The sequence below is a fragment of the Eulemur rufifrons genome, chromosome 9, assembly GCF_041146395.1.
Source record: "Eulemur rufifrons isolate Redbay chromosome 9, OSU_ERuf_1, whole genome shotgun sequence".
Lineage (NCBI taxonomy): Eukaryota > Metazoa > Chordata > Mammalia > Primates > Lemuridae > Eulemur > Eulemur rufifrons.
In genome coordinates this window covers 17,206,617-17,234,039 of record NC_090991.1, presented here as the reverse complement: position 1 = coordinate 17,234,039, position 27,423 = coordinate 17,206,617, and the positions used below count along the sequence as shown (strand labels likewise).

General features: G+C 36.1%; 1 protein-coding gene across 2 annotated transcripts in view; it reads left to right on the top strand.

Moving 5' to 3' along the window:
- The window catches only part of TAOK1 (TAO kinase 1), a 125,373-nt gene that overhangs the window by 51,362 nt on the left and 46,588 nt on the right, over window positions 1-27,423 (top strand). For both annotated transcript variants that reach the window (XM_069482204.1, XM_069482205.1), the window contains exons 2-5: window positions 1,177-1,401; window positions 13,072-13,143; window positions 24,594-24,695; window positions 27,166-27,211. In XM_069482204.1, coding sequence (XP_069338305.1) covers window positions 1,270-1,401; window positions 13,072-13,143; window positions 24,594-24,695; window positions 27,166-27,211 — 352 coding nt within the window. In that variant the 5' untranslated portion in view covers window positions 1,177-1,269. The remainder of the gene's footprint in view (window positions 1-1,176; window positions 1,402-13,071; window positions 13,144-24,593; window positions 24,696-27,165; window positions 27,212-27,423) is intronic.

The following is a 27,423-nucleotide window of genomic DNA, read 5'->3' as shown; positions in this document are numbered from 1 at the left end:
ATAGGACAGCCTTGGATGTATATTAGAAATGGAATACAAGTTAACAATTTATACCTTTTTATTGCAATGTGTAGTGTTAATTTAGGGAAGTAGAAAAGACATATAAATGTATTTCATATAGTTATAAAGAAGTTTTTCTAGGAAGAATTAAAATTTGGTTCAGTTTTTCCACTAAAGATGAGATCGATTTAAAAGTTATACTCATAAAAGCCAGGGGAAGAATTGGATGGAGCTAGTTTTTTCTCTTAGAAGTCTAATGAAATCAATTTGGGAGTTTTTTTAAATTGATGAATTTAAGCACATTAAGAAACAATAGCTAACACTTTATTATAGTGCTTACTATGCTGGAGTACTAGTCTGTGCTTACATTTGTTAACTCATTTAACCCTCCCAACTACTCTATGAAGTAGATTGTTAATTCCATTTTACAGATTAGGAAAATGAGACTACCCAAGTTCTCAGCTTGTAAGTAAATAGTGTTGCTGGGATTCATATGCAGGTAGTGTCATTCCAGAACTGGGGATTCTGAAGCCTCTCAATTACAACAGCCATTTTTAAAATTGGATAATCTGATATAAAGGAATTGATAGCAGAACCACCAGGGAATTTACTTGTTATTTGTATGTCTGATTATCTAATGAAGCAGAGTTGATAAAGGGCACATTTTAAGGTCAGTCAGGTTTATAGGGAGACAGTTGTCTATGTTAAATTCATTACTTTCTCCCACTCCATTTTTCTTTGGAATGTCTATTAGAGTAGATTAATACACTAGCATAGGGTATCTGAAAGGAAAAGAAAATTTCCTGTTAGAAACACACTATGGATACATCTTGGGTTATTGTTTAGTTTTTTAATAGTCTCTGTGTTATATTATCTCTTCTGCTGATGAGCTAACTGCATCAGAATTAGATAAATTTATCAGTACTCTAAGTACTGATACAGAAAGCCTCCCAAGATATAATCTAATTTTTGAAAATGCTATATAGTAGGAATCTCTCTTTTTTAAGCTCCACAGGTGATTATTATGATTAGCCAGGTTTAAGAGCTATGCATAGTATCCACATTGCCTTTTCAATGAAATTCTAGGCCTGAGATAATTTTGTAGATGCTGTCAATAACTGATTATTCTTAGCAGCTTTTGCCTTTCCTGACTTTTCTTTTCTTATTTTTCTACAGTAGTTTATGGCAACGTGGCTTCATTCATACAGATGAACCAAGGATTGGGATAGCAGTATAAAATTAGAATCAGACAGCTGACTGCTCAGCAGGATGCCATCAACTAACAGAGCGGGCAGCCTGAAGGACCCTGAAATTGCAGAGCTCTTCTTCAAAGAAGATCCAGAGAAGCTCTTCACAGATCTTAGAGAAATTGGCCATGGAAGCTTTGGAGCAGTGTATTTTGTAAGTGTTAAAGTCCTGATTTGATGTCAGTGACCAACGTTTGCTTAATGTCCACTCCTGGCAGAACAAAAAAGAGTAAAGAGATATAGGCCACAGTCCATTTTATAGTCACTTGCATGAGGGGTGGGGAGAGTTTGTGTTTGTGTGTGTGTGTGTGTATGTATGTATAAGATCCAAATATGAAAGTAGGTAGTTTTATTTATTGAGCTTCTTGGATTACTAAAAAAAACTTAGAAAGAATATTCTCTTACTTTAACATGCACGTTACTTATTTGGAATTTTTAGGACACAGTTTTTAAGAGTCTTATGACTTGCATTGCTATAGAATTAAATATTGTAGAACACTGACTTTTCTGTCAAGTCCCAAGCATAGTCAGTCTTAGCCTTATGGATATCTAGGCTTATCTATTTTTTTTAATGCATATATTTGTGTTTGTGTTCATGCACTACAAAATAATATCAAAATGACCATTTTAACCATTTTGGCGGGGCTGTGCCATCCTGCTGGCAGGCGAGCAGTCCCGATTTTAACCATTTTTAATATTCACAGTGTTGCGCATATAGCCATTACTACTGTCTACTTCTAAACATTTTCATCACCCCAAATAGAAACTCTATATCTGTTAGCAATAACTCCCCATTTCGCCCTTCCTCCAGCCCCTGGTAACCTGTAATCTACTTTCTTTCTCTGTGAATTTGCTTATTGTAGTTATTTCATAGAATTGGAATCCTATAGTATTTGTCCTTTTGTGTCTAGCTTATATCACTTAACACAGTGGTTTTGAGCTTCATCTATACTGCAGCATGTATCAGAATTTCATTCCTTTTTATAGCTGAATAATATTTCATGGTATATATAAAATAATTTGTTTATCCATTCATCTGTTGAATGACACGTAGGTTATTTCCACCTTTGACTGTTGTGAATGGTGCTGCAGTGAACATTGTTGTGAAGTATCTGGTTGAGTCCCTGTTTTCAATTTTGAGTATAGTACCTAGGAGTGGAATTCAGGTTTCTGCAGTAATTCTATGTTTAACATTTGGAGGAATTGCCAAACTGCACCATATTGGCTGCACCATTTCTGTTCCTACCAACAATGTACAAGTGTTATAATTTCTCCGCATCCTTGACAGTGCCTGTTATTTTCTGTTATTTTGATTATAGCCATCCTACTAGGTGTGAAGTAATATCTCATTCTGGTTTTGATTTGCATTTCCCTGATGACTGATGGATGTTGAGCAACTTTTCAAGTGCCATTTGTATATCTTCTTTGGAGAAATGTCTGTTGAAGTCATTTGCCCATTTTTATATTTAAGTTGTCTGTTGTTGAGTTGTAGGGGTTCATATATTAAATACGTATTAGATACATGACTTGCAAATATTTTCTTCCATTTTGTAGTTTATCTTTTCACTTTCTTGATAATGTCATTTGATATACAAGTTTTAAATTTTCATGAAGTCCAGGTTATCTGTTTTTTTCTCATGCTGCACATGCTTTTGGTATCATGTCTAAAAATCCATTGCCAAACCTAAGGTTGTAAAGATTTATCCTCATGTTTTTTCCTAAGATTTTTATGTTTTTAGCTCTTATATTTAGGTTATTGATCTATTTTGAGTTAATTTTTGTGTATGGTGTGAGGTAGAGGTCCAACTTTGTTCTTTTGCATGTGGCAATCCCTTTGTCCCAGTATCATCTGTTAAAAAGACTATTCTTCCCCCACTGAATGGTCTTGGCATCCTTGTCACATAAATTGGCTATAGTGTATAGTTTGATTTCTGAACTCTGAATTTTATTCCATTTGTCTGTCTGTCTGTCTTTATGTCAATAGCACACTGTTTTGATTACTGTAGCTTTGTAGCAAGTTTGAGATCAGAAAGTTGTGTTCCTCCAACTTTGTTATGCTTTTTAAAGATTGTTTCAGAGGCCCTCAAAATTCCATTTGAGGATTGGCCTTTTCTTTTCCTTTCTTTTGAGACAGGGTCTTGTTCTGTCGCCCAGGCTGGTCTCAAACTCCTGGCTTCAAACAGTCCTCCCAGTTGGACTCCCCAAAGTACTAAGATTATAGGTGTGAGCCACCATGCCCAGCCAAAATATGTTTTTTGTTTTGTTTTTGTTTTTTTGAGACAGGGTCTCACTCTACTGCCCGTGCTAGAGTGCAGTGGTGTCATCATAGCTCACTGTAACCTCAAACTCCTGGGCTAAAGTGATCGTCCTGCCTCAGCCTCCCGAGTAGCTGGGACTACAGGCTCACCACTATGCCTAGCTAAGTTTTCTTTTTCTTTCTTTCTTTTTTTTTTTTTTGTAGAGATGATGGGTTCTCTCACCATGTTGTTCAAGCTGCTCAATACTGGTTTTATTACTATTCAGGTATGGTGAGGCCAATAGATAAGGAGTCGACTGCCATTGAAAACATAGTGTGTTATACTTACAGATCCCGAGAGAAAGATGCACACTCCACCATAGGGGGCCACATGGGGACGTAATGGGGTAGATCAGGAGGCAGAGGATGTGAGGGAAAAACATGGGCAAGAGCCTTTATTGTGATTTCTGTAGGAGGAAACAGGCAAGACAGGGCAAGCAATTTTAGAATTGACTAGTTTAAGTAATTTCAGCAGGCTCTGTGGTATAGGGACTATCCCCATTTATCTGATACCTTGCCCTAGGTTGATTAGGGCAGGGGAGAGTTTCCCAGAGTGTGAGAGCCTGATAAAAGCGGTAGTTAGGGGTATGGACTCTGGATTGGGGGTATGGACTCTGGATTGGTTGGCTTGCATATCAAAGACATGGTTATTTGCTAGCTCTAGGAATTAGCTAACTCTGGGAGTAGCAATCAGCAAATCTCCAGATGTCAAAGCAACAAAAAAAATAGAAAATAGAAAGATATGATTAATTTATTTTTTTTTACCATATTAACCTTTTAGTTATATATTTTTATTATTTTTTTAATAGTTACCCTAGAGATTACAATATATATTCACTTATTATAGTTATATTAACACTTTTACCACTTCTCAAATAATGTAAAAACCTTAGAGTATTCCAACTGTAATCTTTCTCCTGCTCGTTTGGGCTATATTTCTCATATATTTTACTTCTAAAGCAACTATTTGATTCTATTTGTTTTAAAAGCCTCCATCTGCTAACCCCAATATCTGAATCTCTAGTGGGTCTGTATTTCCAGTTTTTTCCTCTTGCTTTTCAGTATTTGGTCCACTTTTTAGCATGCTTCATACTTTTTGATTGGATGCTCTTTACTGTGGAGTAGAATTTGTAGAGGCTCTGGGTGATGTTATTTTTCTTCAAAAATAATTATGTTTTCTTTTGGCAGATAGTATTTTGGTTAATCACCTTGAGGCTTGATTTTAGGCTTTATTAGGGCTAGTTGATGTCAACTTTGCCCTCACTTCTCTGCCTTGGCCCTTACTCTATGCTTTAGCATGACTCTTCTGGGATCCCAACTGGGGTATTATAATATCAAGGCTCAATCAATCATTTTGGTGGGATTTGAATTCCAACCTCCATGTCTCCAATATTTCATGTCTTTTGAAAGCTCTGTTTATCTCTTCAGTCTTAGGCTTTTTCTGTTAGGCTTTTAGGAATCTTATGCAGATGAATACTTAGGAATTGACCAATTAATTAAGGAGAATTTGTAGATTTTTGAGCTGCTGCTTGTCAGCTCCCTTTTCTGAGATTGTGCCTTTAAGTCTCAGAAACTTTGGCATCCCTGACTCTGGCTTCTATCACCTTAGCCTGCCTTCCTCATTGGATCTTATTTTCCTTTACCACAGTTCACAGATGAAGCTGGGGTAAATTTGGAACTCCTTTTATATACTGTTCTTCTCTCAAGGATTCTAGTCCCTAAAGGCATACCTGTATTTGTTGTTTTCCAGTAATTTTATATGCTTATTGTACTTATATTGCCTGCTTTTATGGCTGTTTTTGACTTCAGGGATAGTCTTAACATAGCATCATGGCAAGAATTAAGAAGTAAAATTTTCCTTGGTAGATGTTTGATATTATTTGTACACCTATGAGCTTTTCGTTTATCCTTCTGTAAAGATACAGTTTTTTGGAGCAGCTGGTCTTTCATTGTTATATTGCAAAGTTTAGAATTTCAGTAGGTTTTTCTGTTTTCCTTAGACTGCCTATATGATCTGTAAAGTGGAAGAAATAATGTTTATTGTCTTTTTCCTTTGATTAAAGGGACTAAATTAAATCCCATATTGGCAAAATATCAGTGATTTAAATTTTTCAAAATAATACCATAAAATTGCATTATCCCAAATTCAGAACTTTGTCAGTAGTTTTTGTTGAAGAGTATGACTGAAGTGGGTATGTCTGGAATCAAGAGTATCGTGGGAACTAAAGATGTGATTGGAGAAAGATAAAAAAGAAAGGGTGTTGAAGAACCTCCTATATTATACTAAGAAGTATGGACTTTCTTCTAAAGTCTTGAGGGAACTATTGAAGTACAACAGAAATATTATGTTTTTGTTACATAGAAAGTTCACTCTTGCATCAATGTGGAGGAAAGATCGGCATATGTCAGAGATCAAAAAAGGGAGGCTGATTAGGGTGCTTTCATAATAATTTAGGAAAGAAATGCTGACAGCTTAGTTTAGAGGCAGTGAGGATGGAGAGGTACGTACACATTTGAAAGTTAAAGTTCAAATGAATAGAATCAAGAGTATTTATTTTCTGACAAGATAGTGCCTTACCCACGGAGTAGAATTATTGAAGGGAGGGAGAGGAAGTGATTTTCTGTTGCTTGCACCTCTTTATGGAGCAGTTGCTAAGATTGCCCTACCAAGGCTGGATTATTTCGGAGAGCTGTGGTTGGGAGAGAAAGTCTCATAGTCCCAGAAATAAAGTCCTACTAGGGCAACAAAAGCAGATTGTTGTAAGCCAGGTATCAGGAGCTGGTTTAGGAGAGACCCAGAAGTTAGGCACATTGTATGATCTTAGATTGGAAAAAACTTCTATAGCAGCAATCCCCAACCTTTTTGGCACCAGGGACCAGTTTCATAGAAGGCAATTTTTCCACAGACCGGGAGGTAGGGGAAGTGGGCGGGTGGTGGTAGGGGAAGTGGAGCTCAGACGAGCAATGGGTAATGGCTGTATAGATGAAGCTTTGCCCTGCTCACTGCTCACCTCCTGCTGTGCGGCTCCTCCCCCTTCCTGTTTCATGGAAGACATTTTTTCCAGGGGCGGGGAAGGGGCGGCTCAGAGTTCTTTGACCTGGTCCCTAACAAGTGGGACACAGATGCCAGAACTCTTTGGTACCAGCCGGGGGTTGGGGACCATGGCTATAGAGGGCATTACTGAGACTGTTAATGGAATTTGAATATGGACTATGTATGTACTAGATAATAGTTTTATATCAATGCTAAATTTCTTTTTTCTTTCTTTCTTTCTTTTTTTTTTGAGACAGAGTCTCACTCTGTTGCCTGGGCTAGAGTGCCGTGGCATCAGCCTAGCTCACAGCAACTTCAAACTCTTGGGCTCAAGCAATCCTTCTGCCTCAGCCTCCCAAGTAGCTGGGACTACAGGCATGTGCCACCATGCCCAGCTAGTTTTTTCTATATATTTTTAGTTGTGCAGCTAATTTCTTTCTGTTTTTAGTAGAGACGGAGTCTCTCTCTTGCTCAGGCTTGTCTTGAACTCCTGACCTCAATCGATCCTCCCGCCTCGGCCTCCCAGAGTGCTAGGATTACAGGCGTGAGCCACTGTGCCAGCCTAAATTTCTTAAATTTGATAATTGTACTGTGGTTATTCAAGAGAATGTTAATGTTCTTTTTTTTTTTTTTTAAGCCAGTCAAATTTAGCAGTGGGGGGTTGAATACCTAGAATGTTAATATTCTCAGGAGATATATGAAGTTTTTTAGGACCAAGGATCAGAATATCTACTCTCAAAATGCTTCTTTATTAATACAGGGTATCCCAAAAGTCGCCATACACAGGGAAAATGGGAAATTGTAGCTAAATGTACCTTTATTTACAAAATACTCATTACAAAATTTTTCCTTTGTGTGGAGACTTTTGGGACACCGTGTATAATAATAATGTTAAGGATAACAATATGTATGTTTGGATACAAAGTTTCAAAGCAAATGTGGCAGATATAGCCAAGGATTATAGTAGAGGCCAACAAATGACAGCCCATGGACCAAATCTAACCTATTGATCTGTTTTTTACTCAGCTCCCAAACTAAGAATGATTTTTCCATTAAAAAGGGGGGGGGGAGGTGTAAAAAAATGAAAAACGAAAAAAAAAAAAAAAAAACAACAACAATGTGCCACAGTTATTGTATGTAGCTCACAAAGCCTAAAATGTGTACAATCTTGTCCTTCAGAGAAAACGTTTACTGGCTGGGCGTGGTGGCTCATGTCGATAATCCTAGCACTTTGGGAGGCCAAGGCAGGAGGATCACTTGAGGCCAGGAGTTTGAGACCATCCTGAGCACGAGAGGTCTCTACAAAAAACAGAAAAATTAGCTGGGCATGATGGTGTGTACATGTAGTCGCAGTTACTTGAGATGCTGAGGCAGAAGATTCGCTTGAGCCCAGGAGTTAGAGGTTGCAGTGTGAGCTGTGATGACACCACTGTATTCTAGCCTGGGCAACAGAGCGAGACTCTGTCTCAAAAAACAAAAACAGACAAACAAAAATTTGCTGACTTCTTACCCAGAGGAAGGCATAACAAGAGTTCATTCACTGTTTCATACCAACTTTACTGTATATAAAGTAAAGATTGGTATCATTAAATCATCAATCTGGTATTGACAGATTGGTATCATTAAATATAGGTCGGGAAATTAAAAAAAAAAATGCTGACTTAGGAGGTCAGGAAACTCAAGTTCAGGTTAGGATAATCCCAGGAACAATTGAATGAAAGCATAGAGGAGTAAGGTACAACAGCTTAAAGGAGGTGTTTTCTGTTATTTGTCTTGATGCCTGGGAAACATGAGTATGTAAATGAGGAAAGTTTGAATGTAATAGAGAATTGAATCTTTTTGCTATACATTTCTAGGTCACTAACCTTCATATTTTGTGGTATCGGATAAACCCATGTGGGTGTGCCCATTCTTCTGTTATGTTTTCTCTTATCCCCACCCTGTGATAGGACTAAATGTGCAATGTTTGTCTATAGAGTTTGTAGAGGAAGGACTCTTATAACATATCTCTGAATTTTTGTTAATTGACAGTAGGGATCACTTAAATTAAAAAATATTATAACTGGCTGGGCACTGTGGCTCATGCCTGTAATCCTAGCACTTTGGGAGGCTGTGGCAGGAGGATTGCTTGAGCCCAGGAGTTTGAGGTAGCAGTGAGCTATGATGATGCCACTGTACTCTACCTGGGGTGACAGCCAGACTCTGTCTCAAAAAAAAAAAAAAAGGACCAATTAATTGTATGTATTTTCTTTTTCCTATTGACTTTATTTTTGTTCCTCTTTTCCTCTTGATAGCATATAGTTTGTAGGCCTACAGCTAATTTTGTCTTTACTCTTTTTCTCTCTGGCAGTGAGAATAGATGATATGTATTATTGTGTTCTTCTTTAGTTACAGCTTATTTGATTTTGTTCTACACTGTATTTTGTTATGTAAACAGTCTTGCAAACTTTTCTATTACCTTACTTAGTCTGTATGAATAGAAGAGTATCCCATTCTCTTTTCAGTTCATTTGTTAGTATTATTATATATCACCTGAAGTAAAATGTAGAAATCATTTACCCCCTCCATATCCTTTATGCTGCTCTTGTCATATGTATTGTATCTACATGCATTATAAACCTGTAATATAATGTCATAATTTTTGTTTTAGACAATTTTTGCTTATATTTTAAAGAAATTAAGAGAAAAAATAGTTTTAAAAATTCATCTACGTATTTACCATGTCATAGACATGATTGTTTACTTTGCAAAATCCCAGTCTATAAAAGAACTCACATTACTAATGGATGAGTATAGCAAGGTTACAAGATACAAGAGCAATATACAAAAATTCATTATATTTCTGTATGCTAGCAGCGAACAACAGGAATTTGATACTAAAAATGCTATTTATAATAGCACCACAGAAATGAAATAGTTGGGTATTATGCAACAAAATATTTGTAGGATTTGTATGCTGAAAACTGTAAGACACTGACAAAAGAAATCAAAACCTAAATAAGTGAAGAGTTATACCATGTTCATGAATTGAAAGACTAAATATTGAACTCATACCATCTAATTTTAAGATTTTCTATAAACCTAATCAAGATAGTATAATATTGGTGAAAGATACATAAATCAATCAATCAAATAAAATGGAATCCAGACATACCCACTCAAATATAATCAATTGATTTTTAACAAAGATGCAAAGAGAATTCATTGGAGAAAGGCTAGTCTTTTTTACAAATGGTGCCAGCACAGCCCGACATCCATATATGTGAAAATTGACTGTCTATATGCTATATCTTGCAAAATCCAGATAACACCTTGAGTGGGTGAAGAAAATTAATAGCACCAATGAGGCACAGACAGACATTGTGTACCTCCAGATATAATACCCTGAAAAGGACACAGTGTCACTTTCGTAGTATTTTGGCTAGGGATATATAACCTGAATCTAACTGTGTAGAAACATTAGATAAGACAAATTTAGGAAAATTCTATAAAGTATTAATACCATTTTATATTTTTCAAAAATGTCAATGTCATGAAAGACAAAAAAAGAAATGAGAATTATTTTAGATTAGAGGAAATTAATAAGACATGATAACTAAGCATAGTGTGTGATCCTAAAGAGAGGGAAAACCATGTTTGTTGACATTAAATATTTTTATTTTTTGTTTTTATTTTAGAAAGTGGTAGGCAGAAATCGTATCTCATTTTAATTTGTAAAGCGTCTTCCCCATAACTTTTACTGAGTTTCCACTAATATTAACAAGTTAATTACTATGGTATATTTATCAAATCTAAGAAATCAACATTGATACAACACTATAAACTAAACTACATACTTTATTTGGATTTTCTGAGTTTTTCTATTTATGTTTCTCTTCTGTTCCAGAGTCCACTTCAGTATACTGCATTGTATTTACTATATCCATTTTTAAATCAGGCTTTATCTTAGGCTAATTAAAAGTGTAGCTATTTAATGCAAAAGGATGAAATTGGACTGTTACCTCATACCATATTTAAAATTGATCAGAGACCTAAGTGTAGCAGTTAAAAATATAAAACTCTTAGGAAAAAACATAGGGATAAATCTGTATAACTAACATCTGTTTTGGCAAAGGATTCTTAGATGTGACACCAAAAGAATGAGCATAAAAAGAAAAAATAGTTAAGTTGAACTTCATCAAAATTAAAAACTTCCATGCTTCAAAACAGTGAAAAGACAAACCACAGAATAGGAGAAAATATTTGTAAATCATATATTTGATAAGGGACTTGTTTCTGGAGTATAGAAAGACCTCCTGCAAGTCAATAATAAAAACACACCCAATTTTAAAAAAGAGCAAAGGACCCGAATCAGCATTTCTCCAAAAGAGATATACAAATGGCCAAGAAGCACATGAAAAGATGCTCAACGCCATTAGTCGTGAACTTTGAAAACATTATGCCAAGTGAAAGAAGCCAATCACAAAAGACAATCTTTATGATTACATTTATATGAAATGTCCAAAATGGGCAAGTCTCTAGAGACAGAAAGTAGATTTTTGCTTAGGTCTGGAAGATAGGCTAAGGAGATAAGAGAATAATTGTTTTTTTTTTTTTAATGGAGAAAAAAATTTTTATTGTAAAATATATATAATATAAAATTTACCATTTTAGAGTTTCTTTTTCAGGTGATAAAAATGTTCTAAAATTTACTGTTGTAGTGGTTGCACATATCTGTAAATGTATTGAATTGTATATGTTAAAATGGGTGAATTATATGGTGTGTGAATTATATTTCAATAAAGCTGTTACAAAAGAAAAGAATGTAGTTATTTAGACCTACTAATCAAAATCAAGGGCTCACAGACAAGTAAATAGAGAACATTTTAGAAAGAGAAATTCACATCCAACAGGACTTATGTGGATAGATTCGCTTCACCCTTCACAGTGAGTGGTTACAAGTTTTCATTAACCAATCCACCAGCTATTGAAATTGAATTGTCATTAGTTCTTCCTAGGACCCATTTAGCAGAGCACAGATGAAGAGCTGTCTTCTTTTTTTTTTTTTTAAATTTTTTAAAGCAACGCTAATGAAGTGTAGTTTACAGATGCTATCCTTTTTTTAAAAAGCAAGTTTTGTGAGGTATAATTTTACCATAAGTCCATCAGTTTTAAGTGTACATTTCAATGATTTTTAGGAAACATGAGTTTTGTAGCCATCACCATGGTCCAATTTTAGAACATTTTATCTTTTGGAATTCATTAAAGCCTGAATTGAAAATAAGTTCCTCTACAGATGATTTGAGATGGTTCTGACTCTTTTACTAAGCTCATATTAAGTATTTCTCTGCTGTGGTCTTTTATCTTCTTAATATGTATTGTTGTTTTTAGTAAGAGTTTGGCTCTTCTTTTCGAAAGAGTTAACTATATCATGTTTCTGTTATATTTTTTATTTTTCAGAATTTCCACAATGGCATTAATCACTGTGATAGCATTTTAGGAGTCTTATCTTGATCCTGATTAGCAGTTTTCAATAGATATGATTTATCATGTTGAGGAATTATCTTTCTTTTTTTTTATTCTTATTTCAGCATATTGTGGGGGTACAAAAGTTTAGGTTACGTATATTGCCCTTGCCCCCACCCCCCAAGAATTATCTTTCTAATTTTGGTTTTCTAAGAGTTTGGCCTTCTCTGTAATTGAATACTTTACAGTTAGACTCGTCCTACATTTTCAGCATTTATTGAGAATTTATATCTATTTTTCTCCTTTGACTTTTAAGAAATGTGGTAAATTATGAAATGTTTTCCTTGTTTTCAAATCTTTTGCATTCCTGTGATTGTATATTTTATCTACATGGAAGATTCTTTTAATGCCCTGTAAAATTTGATTTAATTTTAGAGTTTTCCTATCTATATTTACTGATGAAATTGGTACCTAACTTTCAATTTTGTGCTCTTTGTGAGATTTTAGTTACACTGTTATACTTAGTAAAATTAATGAGATAGCGTTCCCTTTTTCCCCCCTTATACTTTGAAAAATTCTCCTGGTAAAATTATTTTCCAGTGAAGAATATTTTAAAGGTGTTAAAATTCACTGGTACTCAATCTTCCAAAATTGTTTGTTTTACTCACGTTTCTTCTTTAGATCAGTTTTAGTAATTCTTTCCTAGAAAATTGTTTTCCATTTCACTGAGATGTCAAAATTTATTAGCATAGACTTGTGTAGGCTAGTTTTGCTTTGTCTCTTTGTTAATAGTAGTACTCAAATTTTTATATATGCCCTCTCAACTAGATTACTCAAGTATAAACTGGCTTTATTTTTCTTTCCAAAGTACCAGCTTCAGGATAATTTTGTAAGTATTGCTGTATAGTGTTGTTATTTTTAAAATATTCTTTAAAAGTAGTTTTGATGTTCTTTTTGACATGGTAGCTTACAAGTGCTTTTATTTTCAAAGAAATAATTGCCTAGATTTAATCTGTTAATTTTTACAACGGTCCTTTCTTCTTTTTTAGGCACGAGATGTGCGTACCAATGAAGTGGTGGCCATCAAGAAAATGTCTTATAGTGGAAAGCAGTCTACTGAGGTAGGTTAATAAGTATATAGTCTTTTTTTGCTTGTACAATATTTATCTTAGAATAAATATACATTCTTATTGGCATATTAGAGTTAAGTTGGCATATTAGGTTAAGCATATAGTCTTTTTCTTTCTTATACAGTATTTATCTTAGAATAAATGTATACATTCTTATTGGCATATTAGAGAAAGACATACTTTTTAATTTTAATTGGGGGGGAAGGTAGAAATTTCCTAAAGTATAACATACATAAAGTATACAAATCTTAAGTGCACATTTCAATGAATTTTCTTTCACAAACTGGTGTACCCATTTAACTAGTACCTAGAGCCATAAACAGGACATTACTGGCATCCCAAAAGCTCCCCCTAGGTGTGCCACATACTTGTAATTTTTAAAACTCTGATTTTATATATTATTCTATGTTTATCTTGGAAGGATTAACAGTTTCTAAAAAATTAAAGTAGAATAAGATGTACTCTACAGTAAATTATATTTGATATGATCTTCTTTTAATAGTGTTTAGAAATTGTTTAATGGCTGTTTAAAATAAACTTTAATCAATAGGCAGTGTACTTAGATCCAAACTTCAGTTACATAGGAAATGTGTAACAATGTGAAAAACCAAAAAATGATTTTTTTTTTCCCTTAAGATGGGGTCTCGCTCTGTTGCCTGGGCTAGAGTGTAGTGGCATCATCATAGCTCACTCTAACGTCCAACTCCTGGACTCAAGGGATCTTCCTGCCTCAGCCTCCTGTGTAGCTGGAACTACAGGCCAGAGCCACCACACCTGGCTAATTTTTTCTATTTTTAGTTGAGAAGGGGTCTGGATCTTGCTTAGGCTGGTCTCTAAGTCCTGACTCAAGCAATCCTTCTACCTCTCACAGGGCTAGGATTACAGGCGTGAGCCACTGTGCCTGGCCTTGGCCTAGTTTTTAAATTTAGAATTCTGTTTTTAATTTTTTTTTTTTTTTTTTTTTTTGAGACAGAGTCTCACTTTGTTGCCCAGGCTAGAGTGAGTGCCGTGGCATCAGCCTAGCTCACAGCAACCTCAAACTCCTGGGCTCAAGCGATCCTCCTGCCTCAGCCTCCCGAGTAGCTGGGACTACAGGCATGTGCCACCATGCCCGGCTAATTTTTCTTTATATATATATATTTTTAGTTGTCCATATAATTTCTTTCTATTTTTGGTAGAGACGGGGTCTCGCTCTTGCTCAGGCTGGTCTCGAACTCCTGACCTTGAGCGATCCACCCGCCTCGGCCTCCCAGAGTGCTAGGATTACAGGCGTGAGCCACCGCGCCCGGCCTGTTTTTAATTTTTAAAAATGTTTTAGTATTTTTAATTGTATTAAAATGCATATAAAACTTACCTTTTTTTTTTTTTTTTTGAGACAGAGTCTCACTCTGTTGCCCAGGCTAGAGTGAGTGCCGTGGCGTCAGCCTAGCTCACAGCAACCTCAAACTCCTGAGCTCAAGCGATCCTCCTGTCTCAGCCTCCCGAGTAGCTGGGACTACAGGCATGCGCCACCATGCCCGGCTAATTTTTTCTATATATATTTTTAGCTGTCCATATAATTTCTTTCTATTTTTAGTAGAGGTGGGGTCTCGCTCTTGCTCAGGCTGGTCTCGAACTCCTGAGCTCAAACGATCCGCCCACCTCGGCCTCCCAGAGTGCTAGGATTACAGGCGTGAGCCACCGCGCCCGGCCACCTTTTTTTTTTTTTTGAGGCAGTGTTTTGCTCTGTGCCCCAGGTGGAGTATGGTGGCGTCTTCATAGTTCACTGCAACCTCAAACTCCTGGGCTCAAGCAATCCTCCTGTCTCAGCCTCCCCAGTAAGGGGGGCACTACATGTGTGCACCGCTGTGCCTGGCTAATTTTACATATTTTTAGTAGAGACGAGGTCTCACCTTTGCCCATTCTGTTCTCAAACTTCTGACCTCAAGCAATCTTCTTGCCTTAGCTGCGCAGAGTGCTAGGATTGCAGGTGTGAGCCACCGTGCCCAGCCTATCCTAACCATTTTTAAGCGTACAATTGTGTGGAATGAAGTACATTCACATTTTTGTGTAACTATTACTACCATCCATCACCAGAATTCTTTTTATCTTGCAAAACTGAAACTCTGTACCCATTAAACAGTGATACCCCAGCCCCTAGCAACCACCAGTCTACTTTCTGTCTGTATTAATTTGATTACTTTAGATACTTCATATAAGTGGAATCATCCAGTATTTATTCTTTTGTGACTAGCTTATATCATATATATATACACACACACACACACACACACACACATATATATATATATTTTTTTTTTTTGAGACAGAGTCTAACTCTGTTTCCAGGCTACAGTGCCGTGGCATCAGCCTAGCTCGCAGCAACCTCAAACTCCTGGGCTCAAGCAATCTTTCTGCCTCAGCCTCCTGAGTAACTGGGACTACATGCATGCACCACCATGCCCAGCTAATTTTTTTTTATTTTTAGTGGCCCAGCTAATTTTTTCTATTTTTTTTTTTTTTTTTTATAGTAGAGACAGGGTCTCACTCTTGCTCAGGCTGGTGTTGAACCCCTGACCTCAAGCAATCCTCCTGCCTCTGCCTCCCAGAGTGCTAGGATTACAGGCATGAGCCACTGCACCCAGCCTTTGGCTTATATCATATAATGTCCTCAAAGTTCATCTATGTTATATAACGTGTCAAAATTTTCTTCCTTTGTGTAAGGCCCCAAAATATCTCATTTTGTGTAGGTATACATACATATCTATGTATCTATCTATCTATACATACACAGACACAAACTCCACATTTATATATGCACCATGCATCAGTGGACACTTGGGTTGCTTCCACTCCTTGCCTATTGTAAATAATGCTGCCATGAGTATGGGTGTACAAATACTTCTTTAAGTCCATACTTTCAGTTCTTTTGAGTATATGCCCAAAAGTGGAATTGCTGGATAAGTTTTAAATATTTTCGTTTCCAGCTTTTTTGGAACCTTTTTTTTTTTTTTTTGGAGACAGAGTCTCACTCTGTTGCCTGGGCTAGAGTGCTGTGGCGTCAGCCTAGCTCACAGCAACCTCAAACTCCTGGGCTCAAGCGATCCTCCTGCCTCAGCCTCCCGGGTAGCTGGGACTACAGGCATGCACCACTATGCCCAGCTAATTTTTCTATATATATTATTTTTAGCTGTTCATATAATTTCTTTCTATTTTTAGTAGAGACAGGGTCTCGCTGTTGCTCAGGCTGGTCTCGAACTCCTGAGCTCAAACGATCCACCCGCCTTGGCCTCCCAGAGTGCTAGGATTACAGGCATGAGCCATCGCGCCGGCCTGGAATCTTTTTATTTTATGGTAAATCTTGTTTTTGTGATGATCATACTATGGGTGTGATAATATTATACTATTATGATTATATCATTGTTCCATCATTTTGGTATCTTACAAAAATTGTAACATTTCTTGTAAGTTTATTATAATTTTATTATCATTCTGTAAAACAACTTTAGGACTATTTTTCATAAGCTGACTATTGTACTATGTTGGAGTCTGTTTAATCACACCTGAACAAAGATTTCAGTAACCTTATCATCTTTTAACATCTAATGTTGATATTTTTCATAAAAACGTTTTTATGTTGAGGAATACAATTTTTTTAAGAGTTTGCCTCCCATGGTATTCAAATTTGACAGAAGGTATATAACAGATTTTCTGAATTTAGCATTTTATAATATTTCTTACACATCTTACACAAAACACTGTGGACATAGTTTGCTGTTTTCAGTGGGGGTCTCGTGATACAACATAGGAGGCATATGATCTTAAATATAGTATAAACTATTTCTTAAAGTTTTCTATTACACTACTTTCCCAGGTGTTTAGAATATAGTCTAATCAGTGATAAAGCTTTAAAAAACTAAAACAAGAAAAAAAAAACTGATTCCTAGTCCCCACCTATGCCTACTAAACCTCTAGAATTTCTGGGTATAGACTCAAGGACCTGTATTTTTAGAATTTCCTGTTGCTTCTTAAGAGTATGTTTAGGGTGCAGTGCACACCGTCTGGGGGATGGACAGGCTTGAAGCTCTGACTCAGGTGAGGCAAAGGCAATATATGTAACCTAAACATTTGCACCCTCGTAATATGCTGAAATAAAAAAATAAAATAAAAAAGTATGTTTAGGATATGGCCTAAGTGGTTAAGGTTGTCATGGAGTAGCTTAAGGCCAAAGATTTGTCTGTATTTCCTGGTAGGTATTAGTGGAGTGAGCTCTTAGTAAACTACGTAGGAAAAGATTTTCATAGTTCTTGTGTTTTCTCTACAATTTCCTATATATTAACTAATTGTTCACTAACATTTTAGAGTCTGTATTTAGGAACTTAAATCTCAGAGGAATTAATTCATTTGGAATTAAAAACAAAAGCAAACCCTAACATTTGATAAAAGAAATAAGCCATGAACATAATAGACAAACTCTATGGTATGTAAATAATATGTCAATAAAGCTGTAAATTAAAAAAGAAAGGTTGGGCTTTTGAAGAAAAATCACTTAAGTATGATGTATAGTTAATCATCTGTATCCTTGGTGTATGGTTATAAAATTTTAATAAGATTCATGGATAATAAATTTTATCAAACTAAAATTTGTTCTACCTTTAATGAAATAATTTTATAAATTATATAATTGAGTTGTAAACTACAGGTATACCTTGGAGATGTTGTGGCTTCCACTACAATAAAGCAAATATTGTAGTAAAGGGAGTCACTGGAATTATTTTGGTATCCTGGTTCATATACAGGTTACATTTATAATGTACTGTAGTCTATTAAAGTATGTAGTAGCATTGTGTCTAAAAAATGTACATACCTTTTTGTTTCATTGATCCTTTGCATCCCCCCCCCCCCCCCAATTCGTTTAGTTCTGCCCTGATCTTAGCTATTTCTTTTCTTCTGGCTTTGGGTTTGGTTTGCTCTTCCTTTTCTAGTTACTTGAGATGTGTCATTAGATTATTGATTTCTGATCCTTCTGTCTTTTTCATGTAGGCATTTTAAGGCTATGAATTTTCCCCTTAGGATTGCTTTTGCTGAATCCCATGGATTTTGATACCTCGTGTTCCCTTTGTCATTCAATTTGAGCAATCTTTTGTTTTCCATCTTAATTTCATTATTGACCCAGTTCAGCAGCAGATTGTTTTGTTCCATGACATCATGTAGAATTGAGTGTTTCTCTTGGAGTTGATTTCTAGTTTTATTCCACTATGGTCTGAGAAGATACATGGTCTGATTTCTATTTTTTTAAACTTGTTGAGACATGTTTTGTGGCCTAAGATAGGATCAGTCTTGGAGAATATTCCATATGCTGATGAAAAGAATGTATGTTCATTAGTTGTTGGGTAAAATGTTCTGTAAATGTCTGTTAGGCCCGTTTGTTCTGGAATCCCATTTACATCCAATGTTTATTTATTTTCTGCTTGGATGATCTGTCCAGTTCTGTCAGTGGGATTTTGACGTCCCCAGCAATTACAAAGCTGCTGTTTATCTCTTTCCTTAGTTCTGGTAGGATTTGCTTTATGACTCTGGGCACTCTTGTTTTAGTTAGGTGCATAAATATTTACTATTGCTACATCTTCTTATTGAATTTGTTCTCTTTACCATTATATAATTACCATCTTTGTCTTTCTTTACTATTATTGATTTAAAGTCCATTTTATTTGATATGAAAATGGCTACACCTGCTTTCTTTTGGTTTCTATTTGCATGGAATATTGTTTTCCATCCCTTCACCTTGAATCTGTGTGAGTTCCTGTGGGTTCTTTGAAAAGATAAACAAAATTGCTAAACCTTTTGCTAGATTAACCAGGAATAGAAGAGAAAGGACCCAAATAAGCTTAATCAGAAATGAAAAAGGAAATATTACAACTGATACCACAGAAATACAAAATATCACCTGGGAACAGTATGAAAATCTCTAAGCACACAAACTGGAAAAAGTAGAGGAAATGGGCATATTCCTGGAAACACACAACCTCCCAAGAATCAATCAGGGAGAAATAGAACTCCTGAACAGACCAGTAACAAGCGACAAGATTGAAACATTAATAAAAAAGCTTGCAACAAAAAAAGAGCCCTGGAACAAATGGAATCACAGCTGAATTTTACCAGACCTGTTAATACAATGAAGAGCTGGTACCCATACTATAGAAATTATTTCATAACATCAAGAAGGAGAGAATCCTCCCCAACTCATTCAACAAAGCTGGTATCACCTTCATACTAAAGCCAATAAAGGATACAACAAAAAAAGAAAACCACAGACCAATATCCCTTATGAATATAGATACAAAAATCCTCAGTAAAATACTAATAAACTGAATGCAACAGTATATATATATATAAAAAATCCACCGTGTCTAAGTGGGCTTCATCCCAGAGATGCAAGGATGGTTCAACATACATAAATCAATAAATGTGATTCACCACATAAACAGAAGCAAAAACAAAGACCACATGACTATTTCAATAGATGCAGAAAAATCATTTGACAAAACTAGCACCATTTCATAATAAAAACCCTCAACCAACTAGGCATAGAAGGAACATATCTCCAGATTATAAAAGCCATATACGACAAAGCCACAGCCAACATAATACTGAATGGGGAAAAGTTGAAAGCATTCCTACTAAGAACTGGAGCAAGACAAATGTGCCAACCCAACTGTCACCACTTCTATTCAACATAGTGCTGGGGGTCCTAGTCAGAGCAATCAGGCAAGAGAAAGAAAGAAAGGATATCCAAATTGGGAATGATGAGGTCAAACTATCATTTTTTGCTGATGATATTGTTTTATATCTAGAAAACCCCAAAAACTCCACCAAGAGACTCCTGGGATTGATAAATCCATCAATGTCTCAGATTATAAAATGAATGTACACAAATCAGTAGCATTCCTATACACCAATAACAGTCAAGCTGAGAGTCAAATCAGAGACCCAATACCATTCACAATAGCTACAAAGAAAATAAAATACCTGGGAATGTACTTAACCAAGGACATGAAAGATCTCTATAAAGAGAACTGTGAAACACTGAGGAAAGAAATGGCAGATGACACAAACAAATGGAAAAACATGTCATGCTCATGGATCAGTAGAATCAACATTGTAAAAATGTCCATACTATCCAAAGTGATTTACAGATTCAATGTAATCTCCATCAAAATACCAACATATTTCACAGATCTAGAAAAAATAATTCTACACTTCATTTGGAACCAGGAAAGAGCCCTAATAGCCAAAGGAATCTTAAGCCAAAAGAATAAATATGAAGGCATTACATTACCAGACTTCAAACTATACTACAAAGGTATAGTCACAAACAGCATGATAATATTGGCACAAAAATAGACATAGACCAATGGAACAGAACAGAGAACCCAGATATAAAACCATCCACAAACAGCCAGCTGATCTTTTGACAAATCAGACAACAATATACACTGGGAAAACAAGGCCCTATTCAAGAAATGGAGCTGGGAAAATTGGATAGCCACATGCAGAAGAATGAAATAAGATCCATCTCTCTCACCACTCACAAAAATTAATTCAAGATGGTTAAAAGACTTAAATGTAAGCCATGAAACCATAAGAATTCTAGAGGAAAACGTTAGAAAAACTCTACTAGATAACAGCCTAAGCAAGGAATTTATGAAAAAGACCCCAATGGCAATCACAGCAACAACAAAAATAAATGGAACTTGATTAAATTAAAAACCTTCTGCACAGCTAAAGGAAATAATCAACAGAGCAAATAGACAACCAACAGAATGGGAGAAAATATTTGCAAGCTATACATTTGATAAGGGGCTAATAACCAGAATCTACAAAGAACTCAAGCAAATCAGCCAACAAACAAGCCCCATTAAAAAGTGGACAAAAGACATGAGCAGAAGCTTTTCAATAGAAGACAGACAAATGGCCAATAAACTTATGAAAAAATGCTCCACATGCCTAATCATCAAGGAAATGCAAATTAAAACCACAATGATGTATCACCTTACCCCAGTTAGAATGGCTTTTATTAAAAACTCCAAAAACAATAGATGCTGGCGTGGATGCAGAGAGAAAGGAACACTTATATACTGTTGGTGGGAATGCAAAGTAGTACAACCTCTACAGGAAACAGTATGGAGATTCCTCAAAGAAGTAAAAGTAGACCTACCATTCAATCCAGCAATGCCACTACTGGGTACTTACCCAAAGGAAAAGAAGGCATTTTATCAAAAAGATGCCTGCATTCAAATGTTTATTGTAGCACAATTCACAGTTTCAAAGATGTGGAATCAACCCAAGTGCCTATCAGTTCATCAGTGGATTCACAAAATGTGCTGTATGTGTACTGCGCAATACTATTCAGCCATGAAGAAGTACAAATCAAGGCCTTTTGCAACAATTTGTATGCATCCGGAGACCATTATCCTAAGTGAAGTATCCACAGAATGGGAAAACAAACACTACATGTATTTGCTATTAAATTGGAAATGACTGAGGAGCACACATGTGCACAGAGGGAAGTAAAACTCAGTGGAAATCAGGGAGGAGGGGGGAGGAGGGGATGAGGAAAAACCTACCTGACAGGTATAATGAACACTATCTGGGCAGTGGGCACATTTGTAACCCTGATTCAAACGTAACAAAAGCAATCCATGTAAGCAAAAACATTTGTACCCCTGTAATATTTCAAAATAATAAAAAAAGAGTAAGTGTCAATTTCATATTAAAATATATATTCCACAGCAAAAAAAATGTACATACCTTAGTTACAAAGTATCTTACTGCTAAAAAATGCTAATGAGCAGCCTTTAGTGAGTCATAATCTTTTTGCTGGTGGAGAGTCTTGCCTTGATGTTGATGGCTACTGACGGATCAGTGTGGTGGTTACTGAAGGTTGGAGTGACTGTGGCGATTTCTTAAAAATAAGACAACAATGAAATTTGCCCCATCAATTGACTCTTCCTTTCACAAAAGATTTCTTTGTAGCATGTGATGCTATTTGATAGCATTTTGCCCACAGTAGAACTTCTTTGAAAATTGGAGTTAATCCTCTCAAACTTTCCACTGCTTTATCAACTCAATTTATGTAATATTCTAAATCCTTTGTTGTCATTTGAACAGTGTTCACAGCATCGTCACCAGGAATAAATTCCATCTCAAGAAACCATTTTCTTTGCTTATCCATTCAAATTTTATCATGAGATTGCAGCAATTCTGGCATATCTTCAAGGCTCTACATGTATTCTGGTTTTCTTGGTATTTCTGTGACTTGTGCAATTACTTCTTCCACTGAAGTCTTGAACACCTCAAAGTCATCCGTGATGTTTGAAATCAACTTCTTCCAGACTCCTATTAATGTTGATATTTTGATATCCTCCCATGAATCACGAATATTCTTAATGATATCTAGAATGGGGCATCCTTTCCAGAAGGTTTTCACTTTACTATGCCCAGGTTCATCAGAGGAATTGCTGTCTATGGCAGCTATAGCCTTACAAAATATATTTCTTAAATAATAAAACTTGAAAATTAAAATGACTCCTTGATCTGTGGGCTGCAGAATGGATTTTGTGTTAGCTGGCATGTAAATAACATTAATCTCTTTGTATATCTCCATCCAAGCTCTTGGGTGATCAGGTGCATTGTCAATGAGCAGTAATATTTTGAAAGGAATCTATTTTTCTAAGCAGTAGTTCTCAACAGTGGGCTTAAAACATTCAGTAAACGATGCTGTAAACAGATGTACTGTCATCTAGTTTTTGTTCCATTTATAGAGCCCAAGCAGAATGGATTTAACATAATTTTTAAGGGCCTTAGGATTTTTGGAATGGTAAATGAACATTGGGTTCAATATGAAATCACCAACTGCGTTAGCCTCTAATCAGAAAGTCAGCCTGTCCTTTGAAGCTTGGAAGTCAGACATTGACTTCTCCTCTCTAGCTATGAAAATCTTAGATGGCATCTTTTTCCAGTAGAAGGCTGTTTTGTCTACATTGAAAATCTCTTGTTTAGCATATCTACCTTTATCAATTACCTTAGCTAGATCTTCTAGATAACTTGCTACAGTTTCTGCATCATTGCTTGCTGTTTCACCATGCACTTTTATGTTATAAAGAGGGCTTCTTAAACCTCTTGAACCAACCTCTGCTAGCTTCCAACTTTTCTTCTTCAGCTTCCTTACCTCTCTCAGCCTTGCTAGAATTAAGGAGAGTTAAGGCCTTCCTCTGGATTAGGCTTTTGGCTTAAGGGAATGTTGTGGCTGGTTTGATCTTCTATCTAGGCCACTAAAAGTTCCTTCATATCAGCCATGAGGCTATTTTGCTTTCTTAAGATTCATGTGTTCACTGGGGTAGCGCTTTTAATTTCCTTCAAGAATTTATCTTTCTCAGCCTGAGCAAGAGCGAGACCCCATCTCTACTAAAAATAGAAGAAATTAACTGGACAACTAAAAATATATAGAAAAAATTAGCTGGGCATGGTGGCGCATGCCTGTAGTCCCTGTAGTCAGCTACTCTGGAGGCTGAGACAGAAGGATTGCTTGAGCCCAGGAGTTTGAGGTTGCTGTGATCTAGGCTGACACCATGGCACTCTAGCCTGGGCAACAGAATGAGACTCTGTCTCCAAAAAATATAAAGAATTTATCTTTCATATTCACAGTTTGGTGGTTTGATGCAAGAGGCCTGGCTTGTGGCCTCTATTAGCTCTAAACATTCCTTCGTCACTAAACTTAATCATTTGTAGCATTTGACTTAAAGTGACAGATGTGTAACTCTTCCTTTCACTTGACCACTTAGAGACCATCATAGCGTCATTAATTGGCTTAATTTCAATATTGTTTTGTCTTGGGGAATAGAAAGGCCCAGGAAAAGGAGAGAAACAGGAACCAGCTGGTTAGTAGATCAATCAGAACACTCACATTTATCGATTGAGTTTGCCATCTTGTATGGGCATAGTTCCTGGCTCCCCAAAATAATTATGATAGTAACATCAAAGATCACAGATCACTCTAACACATAATAATAATGAAAAAGTTTGAAATATTGTGAGAGTTACCAAAATGTGATAGAGATACAAATTCAGCACATACTGTTGAAAAAAAGGCCTTGACAGTCTTGTCTGATGAAGGGTTGCCACAAACCTTCAAATTGTTTAAAAAAAAAAAAAAAAAAAAGATGCATTGTCTGTGAAGCATGATAAGATGAAGCACAGTAAATCAAGGTATGCCTATATAGGAATATAATTTGTTTTAAATTTTTTATTTTGACATTTCATCTAAAAATTATAAATAAAGCAAAATTATATGTTCTTGTTAACCCTTCTTAATCCAGGAATTACTTTTTTTCTTATATAACTTTCTACAGAAAAGCAGCTGTCCATAATTCCTTCACTTATTCCTCTTTTTCTCCCCACAGAAATGGCAGGATATTATTAAGGAAGTGAAATTTCTACAAAGAATAAAACATCCCAACAGTATAGAATACAAAGGCTGTTATTTACGTGAACACACAGCATGGGTTGGTATCTTCTCTTTCCTCATAATTTTAGTTGGTTTTGGTTTATAATGAATTAATTCAGAATGTCTTATAGTGGTTATGTAAAGGCATTCAAAAACGCCTGAAATTTTAGTTCATACTGAGAGGAAGAGTAGAGTTTCCTAGACAATAAGAGATAATAGAACTTTCGCAAGTTTACTGAAGAGATTTTTCAGAATCCTGCCAACCTTCATTTGTATGGTAAAATGTCCTCTGACAGTTTTAGTAGTTCCATTCAGACTTGTGAAAACAATCCCATTACTTCAGGTTGAAAGTTAGCATATATCTGTTTGACACAAATGTACTGTAATCCATTTAACCAGAGAGATCTTGGTAAAATTTGGGTGAATCCTGGTGAAATTTGAACTGATCATGATTCCTTGGCCGAACAAGGAATCTCTACCTCTCTAAAGGTAGAGAATTGATACACTTTTTTATAAGAAGTGGAAATTAATTTTTCCCTGTTGCTACCAGGAATGGCACCTTATTTTGAATAATTAATAAGCCACAGCTGGCCGGGCGCGGTGGCTCACGCCTGTAATCCTAGCACTCTGGGAGGCCGAGGCGGGTGGATTGCTCAAGGTCAGGAGTTCGAGACCAGCCTGAGCGAGACCCCGTCTCTCCTAAAAATAGAAAGACATTATATGGACAACTAAAAATCTATATAGAAAAAAAAAAAATTAGCCGGGCATAGTGGCGCATGCCTGTAGTCCCAGCTACTCGGGAGGCTGAGGCAGTAGGATCGCTTAAGCCGAGGAGTCTGAGGTTGCTGTGAGCTAAGCTGACGCCACGGCACTCACTCTAGCCTGGGCAACAAAGTGAGACTCTGTCTCAACAAAAAAAAAAAAAAAAAATAAGCCACAGCTAATTATCATTTTAGTATACTTACATTTAAATTTTTTATGTTTGGTGCATTTTTCTCCAGTTTATTTTGGCAGTGATAGTGATGGTTCCTAAAATTGAGGCTATGTTTAAAGAAAAAGCAGTGACATTTAGGCAAATTACCTCTCTTTTTCAAGGTTCATCTGTGAAACAAGGATAATAATAGGACCTACCTCATAAGGTTGTTGTGAGGATTAAATTGGTTAATATATATATATTTATATCTGGCATGTAGAAGGTGCTCTGTGTTTGCTTTAATAGAAGCATTTAAGGCCAGATGTGGTAGCTCACACCTGTAATCCTAGCAATTTGGGAGGCTGAGGCAGGAGGATTGCTTGAGGCTAGTTCAAGACCAACCTGCCCAACATAATGAGACCTTGTCTCTACAAAAAAATTTAAAAATCAGCCAGGTGTAGTGGCACATGCCTGTAGTCCCACCTACTTGGGAGGCTGAGCTAGGAGGATCACTTGAGCCTAGGAGTTGGAGGTTTTAATGAGCTATGATCAGGCCACTGCATGATAGCCTGGGTGACAGAGCGAGGCCCTGTCATAAAAAAAAAAAGAAAGAAAGAAAGAAAGAAACATTTAAGCTGTAACCTAAGCTTTGTACAATTGTCCCATATTAACTAGGGGAATTGGTTCCATGACCACCCACCCCAGGATACCAAAATTCAAGGATGCTCAAATCCCTTATATAAAGTGGCATATTTGCATATAACCTGTATACATCCTCCCATGTTATTTAAATCATCTCTAGATTATTTATAATACCTATTATAATACAAATAGTTGTTACACTATATTAGCTTTTTCATATTATTTTTTGTTGTTGTATTATTTTCTTTTTCCCAAATATTTTTGATCCACATTTGGTTGAATTCCGAGCCGAACACAGTTTTTTGCCTCCTGGTAGTGATCAATATTGTTACTGTAGGTTAATGTTAGCAATGTATATTTCTTTATAATATTTTTTTTTTTTTTTTTGAGACAGAGTCTCGCTTTGTTGCCCAGGCTAGAGTGAGTGCCGTGGCGTCAGCCTAGCTCACAGCAACCTCAAACTCCTAAGCTCAAGGGATCCTCCTGTCTCAGCCTCCCGAGTAGCTGGGACTACAGGCATGCACCACCATGCCCGGCTAATTTTTTCTATACATATTTTTAGCTGTCCATATAATTTCTTTCTATTTTTAGTAGAGATGGGGTCTCGCTCTTGCTCAGGCTGGTCTCGAACTCCTGAGCTCAAACGATCCGCCCACCTCGGCCTCCCAGAGTGCTAGGATTACAGGCGTGAGCCACCACGCCCGGCCTATAATATTAATTAGTAATTGTATATGAATACCCAGCTTATAGAAGTGATTACATGTTGACATTATTAAAAGATGAATGTACCATTGGCTTAACTTTATGTATGCATTTAACAAATTGCTGAATACCTAACTTTATTTCTTAAGGCAAATGATGACTAGAGTTTTTTTACTTCAAGCTATCTTCTTATCTCCTGGGTGAATTTATCTCAAATAGAATCTTTGCAATAATATATTTTAATGTTTTCATAATTTTTTTCCCCATGTAGCTTGTAATGGAATATTGTTTAGGATCTGCTTCAGACTTACTAGAAGGTAGGTTTCCTTTGATTCATAAAAAAAGTATTAATAGAATAAAATGATAATTTAGAGATTATTTAAATAATGTTAATACTCAATAATGTAAACTTTTCTAGAGGGAGTACAAACCTTAGACTTTTGCAGATACTCAGCATAGTATGTACTATCCTCATTAAATATTATATAGTAGCATAAAATATGCAAGTTTTCTCATTGTGACTTTGCAA